The sequence below is a fragment of the Tenrec ecaudatus genome, chromosome 3 (genome assembly GCF_050624435.1).
Source record: "Tenrec ecaudatus isolate mTenEca1 chromosome 3, mTenEca1.hap1, whole genome shotgun sequence".
NCBI classification, from domain to species: domain Eukaryota; kingdom Metazoa; phylum Chordata; class Mammalia; order Afrosoricida; family Tenrecidae; genus Tenrec; species Tenrec ecaudatus.
In genome coordinates this window covers 11511610-11529054 of record NC_134532.1, presented here as the reverse complement: position 1 = coordinate 11529054, position 17445 = coordinate 11511610, and the positions used below count along the sequence as shown (strand labels likewise).

Here is a 17445-nt window from a genome sequence, read left to right as displayed (position 1 = left end):
CACTACTGCTGATGTTGTCAATGAATATGGAAAATACCATAAACGACCAGAAGAACAAACAAATCTGTTTTAGAGGAAGCTCAACCAGAAGGCAAAGGTGGCGAGACGTCATCTCACATAATTTGGCCATGATGGAAGAAGAGGCCAGTCCCTGGAAAAGGACATCAGACTTACTTGGTAACACAGGGGTCAGTGAAAAAGAGGAGCACTCCGTGAGATTGGCAGACCCAGTGGCTGCAGCAGATGGACTCACACATGAGGCAATGCTAGGATGGCAGTGCTTCGTTCTGTTAAACAGAAGATGGCTATGAGTCGGGACCCACTCAGTGGCACCTGACAACATCGATAAGATGGCCAGTAGTGCACTCTTAGGGCACATGGTGGAGTCTGTCGGTCCCAGAGGTCTTCTACCTTCTGCACTAGTAAAGGAAGGTGCAATTACAACCCATATCACACTTTATGCTTTCCGTGTACTTAGAATGTTTGATTCCTTTTAAAGAATCAAAGTTTTGTATCATCTGTCACCCACGGTGATATTATTTAAGTTTTGTATCATCTGTCACCCACAGTGATATTATTTCCTTGGGAAACTTGAAGTTTTAACATAACATTTTGAATAGAATTTCTAGACCAAAAAATGTGACATTACTGAGTCTTCTATTATAAATGGTGATTTCTTCCCAATCTTAACAGAAAAGATATTACCAATTTGTCATTTTTCAAAATGATGCTTAGTGGGCACACAATAACGCCTCCATTTGTCCCTCTTATTCTTCAGATAGTTAACAAAAACAGACTGGGTTTCCCTGCTAAGAGGTACAGTATTCAGGAAAATCTATTTGTATTTAAGAAAAAAAGGGGCCATTGCCTGACTTAATTCTATAGAAACAAAAACCAATTCATCCCTTTTCATTCTTTAGTGACATTATCAACATGATGTATTTAATTAGAAGGTAAAAAACACCACAGTCAAAATGATAGTGTGCTACAAATTACAATTTATGATCATTGCACATGTTGATTGAATTCTTAATAAGTTTCTGTACTGTACTGCACTTCCACACATGAACTCACTTAAACTGTCTCCTGTAAAGGAAGTACTATTCTTGCCAACATTCCATCTATCCAGAACCCACAGGGAAGGTAATGAAAATTGTCTCCGCCAGTCCACACAGTACTTGGTGACAGCAGCAGAATTTGAACCCAAAGCCATCGTTGCTAAGAAGGCACACTGAACCACAGAGTAGATTGTCAAACTATGTGGTTCACTCCTTAGTGGTGGATTCAGTATTTACCTGGAGATACAGATCGTATGGATTTAATGTATGCCAAGTCTATCTATTGTCTATCAGGTACCAGGAGTTGATGGAAGGCCAATTGAGTGCGTCAACAATTGGATGCAGCAGTGTAAGTGCTGTCTATGTCAAGAAATGTGAAAGACTGGCACCTTGCCAGCTGACTGGAAGGGAGGCCTCTGTATTAGTTCCCATTCCAAAGAAGAGTGAAATTGTCAAACAGTGTCACTAAGCACATGCAAGTACAATTCTGCTGGGGATCATTTTTAGATGATCGGAGAAGTCCATCAACAGGGAGGACCTGGCCTCTAAGAGGAAGGACATGGCCCCAGGACCAGAGGAGAACTCTTGAACAGCCTTTGCCATGCAGTGGCCCATGTCTGATGAAAGCAGAGAGCGCCTGAAGCACTCACTGAAGACCCAAAACTGCAGCCTTCAATAGGGATTACACCTCAACATGATGGAGGAGGAGGAGCAGGAGGAGGAGAAGGAGGAAGAGGAGGAGGAGGAGGAGGAGGAGGAAGAGGAGGAGGAGGAAGAGGAGGAGGAGGAAGAGGAGGAGGAGGGGGAGGAGAAGGAGGAGGAAGAGGAGGAGGAGGGGAGGAGAAGAAAGAAGAAAGGAAGGAAGGAAGGAAGAAAGAAAGAAAGAAAGAAAGAAAGAAGAAAGGAAGGAAGGAAGAAAGAAAAAGAATTTCTCATAATTGTGCCCAAAAGCAACAACATGACAAATGGAAAAAAAAAATTCAGGTTGTCAAAAAAAATTTTTTTTTCCCTCTTGGATCCACAATCAACACAAAGAAGACTAAGGAGTGCCTGATCAAAGGCATGGGGTCTTCAATTTCCTCTTGTGCATCTGAAAGTTGGATAATGGATAAAGACGGCCGAAGAACGAATGCATTTTGAATTGTAGTCTTGAGAAGAATGTCATCTCTACCACAGGCGTCCAGAAGAACGAATAAACCCGTGTTGGAAGAAGTACACACAGCAAGCTCTTCAGAGGCAAGGATGGAGAGAATTGCTCACCAAACTTTGGAGAGGCTATCAGGAGGAGTCAGTCCCTGGAGGAAAGTATCCTGTAGGGGTCAGTGACGATGCGGCAGACCTTCAATGAGGTGGATTGTCCCAGTGACCACAACGGGCTCAAGCATAAGAATGCCTACAAACTGTCGCAAGACTAGACACTGTTTCATCCTAGGACCCCTGTGAGTCCGAACCAACACTGGACAGCACCTGGCAACATCTTCTCAGGGATTCGGTTAGAGAACCAAGCCTGGACACTACTTTTCAAAATAAAGAACTCTCAGCAGTGACGAAAAGGCATTATCATTTCCCCTTTATGTTCTGGTAGTGCACAGTCCTCAAGCGCCCTACAAAATGTAACTTAAAATGAGGAGCTGCAAGTGAAACCATTACCTCCAGGCCCCCAAGTATTCCCTGTGGAAAAATGGACGATCCCTATTTCAGTAAATCTGCCCATTGTACACTTGGTTATTTTTACCCTGGCCTGTGTTATCAAAGATAACATAGCACAGACTACTTCCCCTACCTCTAAATCAGTACATGCTCAAACTGCCCGACAATGGTAGCTGCTAATCGAATGTTTATATTTCAGTAAGAGATATTGCCTGTCGCTTGTAAACATGGCCCATGCCCTTATAGTTTGTGCGCATTGATAAAGATCCCAATCTTGGCTGCACTAGACCATTTTATCTTGTTCTACTGTGACGGGAAAGAGCTCTTGTAACATGGCTGGGCCAATACCAGACTGCTAACTATAAGGATGGCAGTTCAATCCCCACAGCTTCTCTTCAGGAAAAAGATGAGGTTATCTGCTCCGATAAAGATTTACAGCCTTCAAACCCCTGCATCAGGTTGCTACCAGTCAAGTCTGAAGTCACTCAATGGCAGTGGGGTTTGGGCGCAGGAAGAGAGCAGCATTCTCATGCAGGGAAGACAAGAAGGGCATTCACTCAAAAATATATAATGTCCCTTCCCACTGAACGCTACATAGAAGTTTCAAATATCTAGAGGGTTGGCAGATCAGTGGAAGAGAGCTAGTATACTGCAAGGAGGTGGGGGGGGGTGGAATTTTCCAGCAGAGAATAAAAGGCTTCCAGAGTCGTCTGTTGTCAAGATTTTATAAATGTAACATTTTCTGCTTTGACTGTTAAGAAAGCGTGGGGGTCCATTCATTTGGTCGTTGACAACTCTGTGGAGGGCCTCATGCATGCTTCCTGACTTGTATCTGTCATGAGTGCTTTAAATAATCAGCAAATGCAACACACCAACTGGCATGTGCATCTCAACATGGCTTCCTTGTTGTCTACTCATCACCAGGCTTGCAGCAAAGTTCACTGAAAGTCTGCATTTTTCTCCTAGTGTTTTTAAATGCATTTAAGAGGAAAATGATTTACAACAGGAGTATTTATGGAGAATTCAATAAAGCCTCAAAAGAGAAGTTTAGGAACTGCCATTTAGTTCCCTCGCAAAATAATACGCTTGGATATTAACAAGCTTTCCTGTCAAGACATTCATTTGAACCGTGACATTTACAAAACCGAACAGGTTGATTCTGGGATTGATAAACTAACACAAAACGATGTGCTTCATTTCAGGACAATTCCTTGATTGGTGAGTTCTTACTCACCCTGAAATATTCCTGCAACAGCAGATAATCAAACAGGTTTGACTTCCCTTTGCTGAAAAGTCCATGACACACTCCACTGAGGTGGCCACAGAACCCGTCGAGTGTCCTTCCATGGGCTGCTCGCTGCAAACTGTCACTTGAATCAGAAATTTTGGGGACGGAGACGGGTGTGGCGGGGGGGGGGGGGGGGGGGGGGGGGGAACCTTGTTCAAACGCAGATTGCTGGGGCCCCTGCCAGTTTCTGATTCAGTAGGTCTGGGGTGTGTCTCAAACTGCCGAATTGCCCGGGTTGGTGGTGCTTATGAGACTGGAGGACACACTGAAAGCCACTGCCTCGGCTCCTTGGATCCTTTAGAAATGGCCCCAATATGACAGGCCTCAGAAATTGTAGAGTTTAGTTTCTTCCAGCACAGGGGTTCCCAACCTGTGGATCGCCACCCCTTTAGGGATCGAAAGACCCTTTCACAGGGGTCGCCTGATTCATAACAGTAGAAAACTACAGTGATGAAGTCGCAACGAAAATAAGTTTATGGTTGGGGGGAGGAGGGGGTGGTCACCACCACATGAGGAACTGTATTAACAGGTCGGGCTTTAGGAAGGTTGAGAACCAGTGCTGTAATGACCCAGCCATCACCACCAGGTGGCGCGCGACCGAAGCCATTTTCTTGGGAGCTAATACAGCTATTGCACAATTCACTCTCTCAAACAGTATTATACTATTGCTACCACCATCAGTTTCAAAACATTTTCTTCATATCAGCTCTCCTTTACCACCACCACCACCCCCAGTCTCCTCTACAGTCTCTCCCAGGAACCCTTTTTCTACTTGTCTCTATAGATTAATTAATCCTGACTTTCGAAAACCCACGTTTTTTTAAGGCACAGGCAGCCTGGGTTTTCCCAGCCAGCCAGCTGCTCAGTTCTGATAATTTCATTTAAAACATTTTCTGTATATGAAATTCTGGAGCGGTACATCTATAGAGACAGTAACTGGATTAGTAATTACTTGGGGGCCTGGCAGGGGCAGTTGGGGGAATTGGGAACTAAACAATGTGTATGAGACGAAAGTGCTGTGAAATTGATTGTGGTGATGAGTATATAGCTCTTCTTAATTTGATTTAGCAATTAAATTGTGTGACGTGGCTCTCTTGGGGTTTTTCTATGCTTTTTTTTTTTTTTAATGTCGCAGGTATGAAATAAGGGTGAGCCACAGGAGAGGCCCAGTCCTTTGGACTGTCCTGCAATCAAGGTTGTATTGTTACAGACGCAGATTGCCACATGATTCTCCTTCAGTGTGACCGGCAGCTGAGCGCTTCAACCGCTGTGCTAGTAGAGTGTCATTTCATTAGCCTGTCATAAATGCATAATGACATTTGAACTGTCTCAAATTTATTTCAAATTTACTTACTTACCCTACTTATGCTATTACTCAAAACAAAGAAAACCGAACTTCAAGTCAATGCTGACTCATAGCAACACTACAGGGTAGGGGAGAATTGCAGGTCCCGGTGGGTTTCTGACATTGTAACTCCTTACAGGAGTAGAAAGCCTGGCCATTCTCCAGCAGAACTACTGGTGGTTTCGAACTGCTGACCTTTCAATTAGCAGCTTAACTGGAAACCACTACGCCATAAGGATTCCTGATCATCTGATGGTGGGGTTTTGTTGCATGTAAGTAAGCCCAAGGTTCATCACATTATCTACGAATGTTGGCTGAGATGCATTGTGCTGGGACAGTGGTGCTCAACCACCCGGGCGTCCATTGTAGCATACTTTGTAGATTTGCTGATCATTTGGGTTTCTGTGAAAAGCTGGGGCAGGTGGTATAAGTATACCAAGAAAAAGAGAAAAGTGGATTTGTTCAAAAGGGGAGGGGTACTAACACATATATTTAAACAGTATGCAAATAAACTGCCTTTATTCTACAGTGATACAAAGTTTTTTTAACATGCAAAATTTTCCTAATTATATTTTAGGATAGAATAAAAATGCCAATAACTTAAATTAGAACATTTGATGCTGTAACACACTTTGATTCAGATGGAACAAACGGGAAACTTCACGGAAGCAATGTTTGAATATTTCAGAAGTACAATTCAGAAAGATTTTATGTTTGTGTTTCTAAGTGAATAAGGGAGTTGTATTGGATACTTTCTATTTGGTGGGGAGGAGGGGACCTGCAGCAGGAAATGACAGGCGAAGAACAATGAGACACGGATGAGAGACTCAGAGACGGAATTGCACAATCCCAGGTGCACGACCCTCTATGTAAGAAGTGCTGAGATTGGTGACACTGATGTTGCCAACTCTGCTGTTTTTATCAGGTGCCAAGGGGTCAGCTGGGACTTAGAGAGACCCTTGATACCAAAGAATGAACCAATGAGTAAACCCAATGTTGCCCAGCCCCAAGCCACCTTCATTATCGCGGGTGAGCTCGGGGCTGCTGCGACTTTGTACAGATTCCTACTTTCACGGTAAGATGTCTTGTGACCTGGCACCGAATTTCATCATCGCAGGTGTGAAGGCATTTTCTTGGCTGCACTGTTTAAATGGAGAGATGGAATTTTAAGGGTTTTTTTTCTTAAGATTTAAGGTTTCGATCCTTCGCTTCTCCATAGGTTTCTCGCTTTTACGCCTTGAAAAAAAACGCATTCAATTTGTATATAAGCCTGAAAAATGCAAGCGTATGAATGGAGAAATTTGTAAAATGAGTCTGTTTCTGCTGGTACAGAACAGTGGGTGCAATGATGAAATTATTCGGAAGGGGGCGCCATTGTGTTACATTGTGCGCTGGCTGCGGCGTTTCTGAAGGCTTCCGATAAAGATGTAAAAAGCAAATGGCAAACGTTTCGATGCTTCTCTTATCCTTCACTTCTTATAAAATAACAGATATTTAGAGGTGGCCCCTCCAAAGCGTCTGTTGTTTAGAGCTCGGAGGAGTCTGCCCTCAGATCCACAGACAAACGCCTCTCAGCTATTTTGTGAAATGGCATTTAGATTGAAGAAAACCTCTTATCATTGATTCAGACGCCTGGCGACCCTGGGTGCGTCGGAGAACTGAACTCAGAGGGTTTTCAATGTTGGGTTTTTCAAAGTCCATCACTAGGCCACCCTCACCGGATGCCTCTCCATGGATTCAAACCTCCAACCCGAGGTTAGCAGTCAAACGCATTCACCCTGTCTGTCACTCAGGCACTCCCGATCTTTCAGAGGCCCGACGTTTTGAGTTATTTTTTTAAGTCAGTTTTACAAATGAATATTTATTTGATATGGATCTGTTACTAAAGTTATTATCAATCACCTTGGAACTGTTAGGAAATGTGAGTCACTCGGGTCATATTAAATACTAAGGATTCCAAAGACTACCTATTAAATCACAAAATACAATTGTCAAATTCTCGTGTTCTATGATCATATACGTCACAATCTAGATTAAAAAATCATTCATAGGTACGGTGTGAAATTTTTATAAGTCAACGTATGCATAATAAAATCTTCTAAATTAAGTATTGACTCATTTGAAGTAGCATATAAATTGAAGTATGTCTATTTTCTAATCACATTGCTAAGATTTATCTCCTATGTGTTTGGAATGATACATAAAATATAATGTGAGGGGGGGTGCCCAAGGTGACGGCAAGCATATTATTTATTATCTCTAAACATACTCCTATAAACCAAAGTATTTAATGACCAGCCAGTAAAAGCAGCTGAACTGTCCTTGCTAGTAAATAAAAACTTTTTTACCTATAAAATCTGTAAGAAATTCCTAAGCGCATCAGAGTCAGACTTTAAGTATTCTGCTCTCTTACAAATGAAACTGTAAAATCTTAATCCTCAAGCTGGAAGGGAAACTAGGAAGAATCTTCCGTTCTCGGGTGCAAGTGGCTGTCGACATTCCCACGGTCAGTCATGGATTCTGCGCAGCAGAGACAAGTGAAGGAAAGGGGGCACAGGCAGGTACCTTCCTCAGGAGGGTAAACATCTCAGGATTGAGGTGGGAATCTTCTCGCATACCTGGCAAAACCCAGTCATTCGTCTCCCCCTGCCAAGGGAGCAGCCAGGGAAGGCTGGAAAGGCAACTTCCAGCTGGGCTCTTTGCCAACCCCAACAAAATGGATCTGTTAATAAAGGGAAAAACAACGAATGCTCTCCTCTTCCAGTGTCTCTGGCTTAGCCTCTGCCACAGTCTGCCTGCGAATCAGGAAAATGTACCTGAAGCCCAGAGAGATTAAGCAAGTACATCCATTGTTCCAAGTTGTAGCCAAACCACAACTTTATGTAACATGTGGCGCGTGCTCCCTCCCCCCAGGTTTAATCGAGTTGTGGGTTGAATTCCATTTGTGTAATGGGTAGAGGAATGAAGACATCTTTCATAATGCCTTCGTAGAGTCGTGAATAATTATGGATAATTAAAAACGTAGCACATCAGTTCATCTCTCATGAGAACATTGTGATTTTATTTTCCCATGGGAATTATGCGATGGAAATAAAGACCCAATTTTTAACTGAGGAGCGAATTGATACTGAGCTGGAAAACCATTCAAATTTCCATGTTTCTCATGGAACACAAATTCTAGAGTCATTGATACAGGATGAACTACCAACACGATTGCTCTCAGATAATAATGTTGTTGTTTTTTTAAAACCTTAAACTTTAAACCAAAATGATCCTACAGATCTTTGATTCAGGTAATAGTTTAGCTTAATTAGTAAAGAATGTCTGCCTTCAGCATGATGCCTTTCTAAGAAAGCATCTTTGTAAAGTTAGGATCACATTGATAACAACTTGAAAAGTTAGAAAGGAAGTTAGGGGGCAGTGCGTTTGTTAATGTAGAGGAATAATTCAGAAAGAGCAGGTGAGAATACTTGCAAAAATTGAAGAATGTAATCAATGTACATGTAGAAACTGTTCAATTGTTATGTTTAATGGGTATATTTTCGACAACAAAAATTAGATAAAGACATCTCTTATGGGGTTTTCTACTGCAATGCAGCATTCTATTCTTGGAAACCCACTGGAGCAGTTCTGTCCTGCCCTGTAAAAGGGTAGCTTTGCATCAGCATCCACTCGATGGCAATGAGTTTTTTGTTTTCTTGTTTCTTATTTTTGTGAGAATCTACTACTTTAGGTAGTGGACACATTGCCTGAAATAAACTTGAACTTACCAAAATAAAAAAACGTAGACAATCCTGGTGGCAGCAACAAATCAGGGTTCTTGGAGCATGTGTGCCATGTTACCCAGCTGATAAAATTTGGTTTTCTAGGGAGAGTTGTCAACAAGGAATGTTGACTTTCGCTCCCGGTTGCCAACCACTCATTTAAATAATTGTTAAAAATACGCAGTCAAGAACGCAACATTGTATCGGGTTCTATCTTTTGCTCATTATGGTGGAGTCCTGGTGCCTGGCCTCTCTCCTGCCGCCTGCTGGCCTGACCTCCCTAGTGACTTGCTCATAAGTTAGTGACCTGGCCTCACTAGTGACTTGCTCACAAGTGAGTTCCACAAAGCAGTCATACACAGGCATCGGAAAAGAAAATTTCTGAAAACGCAAAACAGTAACGCCACCCGTTCGTCTTAAAGATGAAGAAATTCTGACCTGGCAAAACTGAAGTGACTCGATTGAACTCATTTGGGGAAAAACTGATTCGTTTCTTTTGTTTGGTTTTAATAAAACTTCTAATACGGGGCGGCCCCAATCCCAACTATGTAGATACCTCCCTTCCCCCCTCCTCAGAAGAATCCACTCCAGAGGACAGCACCGGGACTAAAGCTTGGGGAGAGGGGCGCAGTGGATTAGAGCACACGGGAGAAACGAAAGAGATGGAGAGGGAGGAGAGGACATACTGGTCCACCAAGCCCCAAGGACGATGTTCCAGCTCGGAGCAGACAACACACAAGGAGGACCATAGGGCTGGACCCACCACGGAACCCGGTGTCCCTCACTGAAGCATGACGCTGCGGGGGACAACACTGGGGACAGTGCAGGAATAGTGCCCGGTCTGACCCCAGTTCACGCTGGGGCAAGGCGCTGAGGGCAGGCAGGGAACAGAGTGATGAAATCCCTGGGGAATACCAAAAACAGACTGTGGAGACAGAGTGTGGCACCCCATCAGACTCGACTATACTCCTAAAGGCCAACAAACAGACCTTGAACTACTTATAGACTTTTCCACTTTTGTCAGTGGCTTTCTTTTTGTTATTTTGCTGTTGTTCTTGTTTTGTTGGCTTTGACTTCCTTTGTTGTTTCATTTGGCTTTGCCTGGATTTTGCACTTATTAATGTATCTGCATGTCTATCTAGATAAGATAGGGGGGATAAATAATTCAGAGATGAAAAGAATGGGACCAATGGTTGAGGGTGGGGGGGCGGAATACAGGAGAAGGGGAAGTGGGAGAAAGGAAGGGGACCAGGACCAACCCAGGGACAAGGGAATCATAAAATGAACTAAAATCAATGGAAGGAAGCTCTTAGGCTACCTAGTGGGGCTTAATCAAGGGCAATGTAGCAGCGAGGAATTACTAAACCTGAATGTGGGCCGAACATGATGGTGGGACAGAGCAAAGTAAAAGGAAATAGAGGAAAGAACCAGGAGGCGAAGGACATTTGAAAAGGTCTATATATATAATGAGAGGGGAATAGAACTATGTACTCATATCTGTATGTTAAGAATTAAGGAAGCAGACGAACATTGGGCCTCAACTCAGGTAGTCCCTTCACACAAGAACACTTTGTTCTAACAATCCAGCATTCCATGATGCTCACCTTCCGGACACAATCACTGAAGACAAAATGGGTGTATAAGCAAATGTGAAGAAAGCTGATGGTGCCCGGCTATTAAAAGATAAAGCATCTGGGGTCTTAAAGGCTTGAAGATAAACAAGCAGCCATCTAGCTCAGAAACAACAAAACCCACATGGAAGAAGCACACCAGCCTGTGTGATCACAAGGTGTCAATGGGATCAGAAGAAAATTATACCCAATGTGAATGGTGGGGGTTGGGGCGGGGGGACAATGTCCATCTGTAGACAACTGGACTCCCCTCACAAAGGGGTCACAGGGAAGAGATGAGCCAATCAGGGTTCAGTATAGCACCAATGAAACACACAACTTTCCTCTAGTTCTTGTCTAATCCGATTTGTAAGCTAGAATTGAGGTCATGATAGGGGGGTGAAGGAAGCACCAAAGAACTAGAGGAGCTGATATCAGGGGTTCACTTAGGAAAAGAATACTTTGAAAATGATGGTGGCGGCATATGTACAGAAGTGCTCAACACACTGGATGAATGTGTGGATTGTGATAAGAGATGTAAGAGCCCCCAATCAGAGTACTTTTTTAAAAATTGAAAAAAAAAAACCTTCTAATAGAGATTTAAGTTGTACATAACTTAAATGTTATGTCTTTCCAAATTCTAGGCTTGTTTTGAATATTTCCACCTCATCTGAATTGCAAATATAGAGTGTTTCCTTTCCAACCAGGGAACTGTGTCAAGGAAGTAAATGGGAAGTTAAATGTCTTGGTTAAAACTCCCTGTCGTGTGATTCCTTCCCGCCTGCAGTGGGAGAGACTCCAGATGACCACGAGTGAGAGGAGGAGAATATTCTGCTCTGTCGCCTTCCATGTCATCGCCATCACCTGCGTGGTCTGGTCCTTGTATGTATTAATCGACCGGACAGCTGAGGAGATCAAGCAAGGCAATGATAATGGTAAGCGCATACCTTTCTTGAATTCCAGTGATGAGATGCAGAGGTGGCTCGGGCAGCTCTACCCCCCGTCTAGGTCTTCATTTATGATACAATAGGGAAGCCCATTCCTCAGGCTGGCAGTTGTTTCCTCAATTGTTATTAATATTCTGACTTGAAAGCAACAAATGCATAGGTTCCCAGGTTAAGATATGAGATGCATCAACTCCACATAAAACTCAGTAGGGAGAATGATACAGCTATCCTATGCCACCTCCGGAGTTTCAGGAGGTGAATAAGGTACAGGTCAGCCTGCTGGGAAAACCATAGGCAGTCATGGCTGGGAAAAAGAAGTGCTTTCTTTGGTTTCTCCTTGCTTCTTTTAAAACATGAGAAGATGAACATGTTTTATAATATTCGTACATACTGTAGCTTTCATATAGTGGATTAACAGTATGATTTGAGCCACATTGACTTTTATTTTGAAGCACGGTGTCCAGTCTGCAAAGAGAGAGATTTAAAAATCATTCTAGCATATTCTAACATTTGAATGGATAGGTCATTTCAACCATAGGCAAAAATAGGACACATAGTCACGATCGAGTATTATTTACAGTCACATCCCAAGGTAACCAGTGGTTTCCATCTTCCTGTAGATCTTCAATGTGTAGTACAGAGGGCAAGTCATAGTGGGCACCAATGGCCCACAAACAAAAACAAAGGGGAAACCGCTGGAGAATTTGAACAGAATTCAGAGGACAAGAGTTTAACTTTGCAATATTAGTTTTTTAAAATGTTCATGCCGCAGTCAAATAAAAGGAAGCAAGTAAAGAAGAACATGAAAGGAAGAAGGAAGACAGGAAAGAAAGGTGTTTTTGGTCCTTTCTAAGCACAGAAAAGGTGTTCACTTCCCGACTCGTCCTCATGGTGGCAGCACTCAACAAGAACATTTGCTCTCTGGGCGGGAGCTGTAGGGCTAGCTTCCTGTGGGTTGTGACAGGAAGGGTTGGGGACAGAATTAGTGTGGAAAAGAGTGGAAGAATTGTTTGTTGCTTGATGGCCAGATGTTAGAAAAGAGATAGTTTGGGGATTTTTTAATCCACTATAAATCTATTTATACACAATGTATATTAAACTACCTTGTTTGCAATTATAGTATGCATTGTCCCTGCCATGCTTTTTAAGTACATTGTGACTTCCCTATGTATTTAAAAGCATTCCAGGCACTGTTTCTTATAGGTATAAGTAATGGCCCAAGCCACGTAACAGAAAGGGTACAATCATGTAATGCACAATCATCTATGTATGGAAACGCACAGCAGCCAGTCCTATCAACTCAGGTTATGGCACTCAATGGATTGTAGGTCCTGACTTGTGATGATGGTTTCCGTTCTGACAACTGGATCATAAGTTACTTTTGATGTAAGTCAAATACCTCCTTTGTTTGTTTTCACTATTATTACCTTTTATTATTAATATCTTTGTAAGTCTGGTCTTTGTCTTTGGAGATTGGAAACCATCCCTATACACATCTTTGTGTGAACATCTGAGAAAGATAACATCACCAAATTATGTGATACAATATTGTACATAGTCTCATTGGCAATAAAATGTTGCCAAAAAATCTTAACTATGGTTTTTCATAACCTGAATACATAATAAATCAGGGACTACCTTAGGTGTTACCTTAGGGCTCAAGCATTTTCTAGAAATCAAGGACACATCTGATAACTGAGACAACATTTTTAAATGCCTAATCTTGTGAAATAGTGGTTATATGTTGGGCTACTAACCTCTAGGACAGCAGTTCAAAACCAATAGCTGCTCTGCAGAAGAAAAATGAGGTTTTCCACTCCTGTAAAGAGTTAGCCTCAGAAACTCACAGAGGCAGTTCTACCTTGTCCTATAGCAGGGCTGAAGAACTTTGGACCCTTGAACTGTATATAAAGTTGTATTAATCGATACCAGCTACATCACAAGCCTCACCAAAGAGAAGCCATCACATTGGGGGTTAATTAAATGTTTGACCTAATACAGCAGACTAATTTTGAAGTTGGTGATGTTGTATGGCCCATGACTGACCAAATGGCCCTCGGGAGAAACAAGGTTCCCTACTGCTGTCCCTTAGAGTCTCTCTGAGTCAGAATTGACTGTGAGTTTTGATCTTTTTGTGATTTTTTTCTTGGTTTGTTTGTTTTGTTTTTTTGTTTAGCTAAGAGTTCAGTGTTTGAGACCCTGAGGTGAAGTAACCTCACTCTCTTTCAGTGGTCACCTTGGCCTGGTCTAGTTGCTGAAGCCTGCAGGCTACTGATGTCCTCTGGCCATATAACTCACTGCCATTGAGTCAATGCTGATTCATAGCAACCCTACAGGACAGGGTAGAACTGCCCCATGAACTTAGGAGACTGTAACTACTTACTGGGGTCAAAAGCCCCATCTTTCTCCCGAGGAGTTGCTGGTGATTTCAAACTGCTGACTTTGTGGAGCACAGCTGCTCCTAACCACAACACCAGAGGGAGCCATCTGGAAGGGGTGGGCAAACTAAGGGTGCCTCTCCCTGAAGTAATAGGAAGCAAACTTGTATTGCTCATATGCACTTTCATTGAATTCCACCCCGCTTGTAAGAGATGTAAGTTCCAGTGACCTTTCATCCTACACTAGACATGGTTCTCAGCTTCTGCCACTAAATTCTCTCGAGACTCCAAGAGAATCGGGGCTCCATGTTTCCTTGTTCCTTCCTCCCGCCCTGCTATTGCTTCTCTATTCCCTGAGTGTTCTCATGCATCCAGCTGTCCTTCCTGTGCTGATACCCCCCAACTTTTCCTCTCTTTCATAGCACATTCCAGCCCATGCTCCAGAACTCAGCCACATGTGGCTCTTCAAGGCACTCAATACTCAATCTTTATACCCGTGGTTCTCAACCTGTGGGTCGCGACCCCTCTGGGAGTTGGATGACCCTTTCACAGGGGTCACCCGATTCGTAACAGCAACAAAATTACAGTTATGAAGTAGCAATGAAAATAATTATATGGTTGGGGGAGTCACCACAACATGAGGAATTGTATTTAAAGGGTTAGGAAAATTGAGACCCACTGGTCTATACTCTCTTCCTTCCCACCCCTGTACCCCTTCCATTTTCACCCCTGACCTAATCTCTAGCACTTCCATGTGTGATGTGAGTCATGATCCACTCAGTGGCAGTACATTTTTGAGTTTTCTGGGTCAATGTTCACTGACAACCTTAGAGCAGGTCTCTGCTTACTCTCAAGTGGTCCTTTTGCCAGCTCCCGGAATAAGTAGTGGGAAACGAGTACCGTCGTCCATGGCAAGACACTGACTGCAGGGAGCTAAGCAAAAGGGGAGCGGTAAGAAGCAGGGGTGGAGGAGGACAACAGCATCCAGCAGGAGGAGGAACAGCACAAGGGAGGGGTCAAAACAAGGGGGGGGGACCTCATAATCTACTACCCTTTCCCACCCAAGCATGTGTGGGAAGGGCATTCCTCCTCCCAGTCACCCCAAACAGAAAACCACCTGCCACTCCCAGTTCCCTTCCTCCTTTCACTTTCACCCTGTATCAATCACCAAATCCTGCTGCTTGTCTCATGTACCTGTGGAGTCTGTCCACATCTTTCTCCCATAGCCACGATATGTGTGCAAGCTGTTGCCACCTTTGACTTGGCCTGGTCTTCCTCCAGTTCTACCTTTCTTCAGCCAAAGTGAATACTATGATCATGGAACATGTACAAAAACACAAAAGGAATTATATTCTGGCTCCTCTTCTCCACCACTCTTAGACTACAACCCAGACTTCTTAGTGGGACTCTGCTGCGGCTCTTAACCTGGCTTCCGCTCGTTCTGCTCAACACTCAAATTTACCTCCATGCCTTCACTCCGGTTTCCCCTATATAGGAAATAGTTTTCCCAGGGCTGTAAATCTTTATGGAAGCAGATTGCCACATCTTTCTTCCACAGAGAAGGTTATGGGTTTAAATTGCCAACCTTGGGGGTAGTAGTTACGCATTTTAACCACTGCACCAGCAGAGATCCAGATACATAGATAGATAGATAGATAGATAGATAGATAGATAGATAGATAGATAGATAGATAGATAGAGTTTTGATAGCATGGAACTACTTGAATGCCCATCATTTGGGGAACAGTGGGTAAATGATGCATCCGTAACTTGGACTATGATATATACTACTGTACTCATTGGCATCGTGTCCATTGGGAAACACAGAGACTGTTCCCAAAAGGTTCTGAGCTCAGAGCAGGCTGACCCCACCACCTGTCTTGCTGACCATGATACAGTTAGTATTGAGCACTATGCCTGAGATTTGGGCCATCCATGTTGTAGACGTAATCATGAACGCCACCGATGATTGTCCACCTATTATTTTTCTTTTGAGTTCTGGGTGGATGCAGACCCCAAGCCACTACAACAAACTCTCCTTCAGGCTCTTCTGTCACATCTCCAGTTAAAAAGCTCCCTGGTATTAGCCAAGGGTCAGCTTCCTGCCCTATATAGGTTTGCTGATTATTTTCCATTCTAGAAAGACAACTGAGTAATGAATTCTGAATTAGGAATCAAGAAGCTCGTGGCCAGGTCACCATGGCAAAGTAGTACAGTTCAGGAGGCCAAAGACAAGATAATGAGGTTGTTGGTGATGTTTCCCTAATTCTAGAGGTCAAACTGTCTAGGTTTGGAAAAATGACTATCCACAAGGATTTTAGCTCAGATAGTTAATTAGGAATACACACCACCCCATAACAAACTCGATGCCAACGTATAACAGGTCTCTGGGAGCAGGTAGAACTGCCCCTGTGCGCTCCGCAGACTGTAACTCTGTTTACAGGAATTGGGAATACACTAGAGCAACGTGATTTCAGGGGAGACTGCAGCTATGAGTATGATCCACATTGCATGTAGGCAGTAAAACTAAAGTACTATTGGTAGAAATTTCAGAAGCAGTAATATAACCAAAAAACCAGTAGCAAAGAAAAAGCTATATCCAGGGCCACTCCACCAGAGCCACTTGCCATTGGGATAGCTCCTAACTGAGTGATTCAAATGGCAGCCGCCCTTTCCAGAAAGCCTTTTTTAAAGGGCACCATCTGTCTCTATGTATCAAATGTTGGTGGGAAGATTGTATCCCAAACCTTACTTTCTAAAACGTGCCTTTCAAGCCAGCATGGACATTTGTATGCATTTTTATTATTTTAATCGCCTTTCGACAATGGACCTTCCTTCGACTGAGGAATTGCTGTTCTTAAATTACTTTGAAAGTTGCTGGAAAATACTGCATAATTTGGAAGTGAAACTATTTTAAATCCACTTTGGAAACCTTCAGGAGTATCTGCAGTGGTACAAACTGTTCTTCTTCAACCAGAATGGACGTTGACTATAAAGCAGCAAAGTCTTCTGAACTACAGTGGGAATACTGGAAGGGGGAAAGACTTCATGTATGTTAACGTGGTTGTTCTTTTTTTAAATCACTTTATTGGGGCTCATCCAACTCTTATCACAATCCATCCATACCTCAATTGTAGAAAGCGCATTTGTACATTCGTTACCCTCATCATTCTCAAAACATTTGCTCTCCACGACGATGTTTCTTTAAAAAAAAAAAATCTATTCTGCCACTCTGTGGCATGGTTGTTCTTTTTTTTTTGGTTTTTTTTTTTTTGGTTGTTCTTTAAGATCAAAGATGTGGTGTATTAATGAGCAAGCTCCAGATAGCTCACTCGCCTCACTGCAGTTTTTGAAAATGTATCACCTTCTTGCAAACTCTCATGAAGGAAGTAATTGTTCTTGCCG

At 42.9% G+C, this 17445-nt stretch overlaps 1 protein-coding gene and 1 pseudogene across 1 annotated transcript in view; one reads left to right on the top strand and one right to left on the bottom strand.

The window, feature by feature from the left end:
* MARCHF1 (membrane associated ring-CH-type finger 1) overlaps positions 1–17445 on the top strand; it is a 526762-nt gene that overhangs the window by 490875 nt on the left and 18442 nt on the right. The window contains 1 exon segment of the mRNA XM_075544746.1: positions 11503–11650. Coding sequence (XP_075400861.1) covers positions 11503–11650 — 148 coding nt within the window.
* On the bottom strand, positions 5121–5206 carry LOC142444119 (small nucleolar RNA SNORA14; annotated as a pseudogene).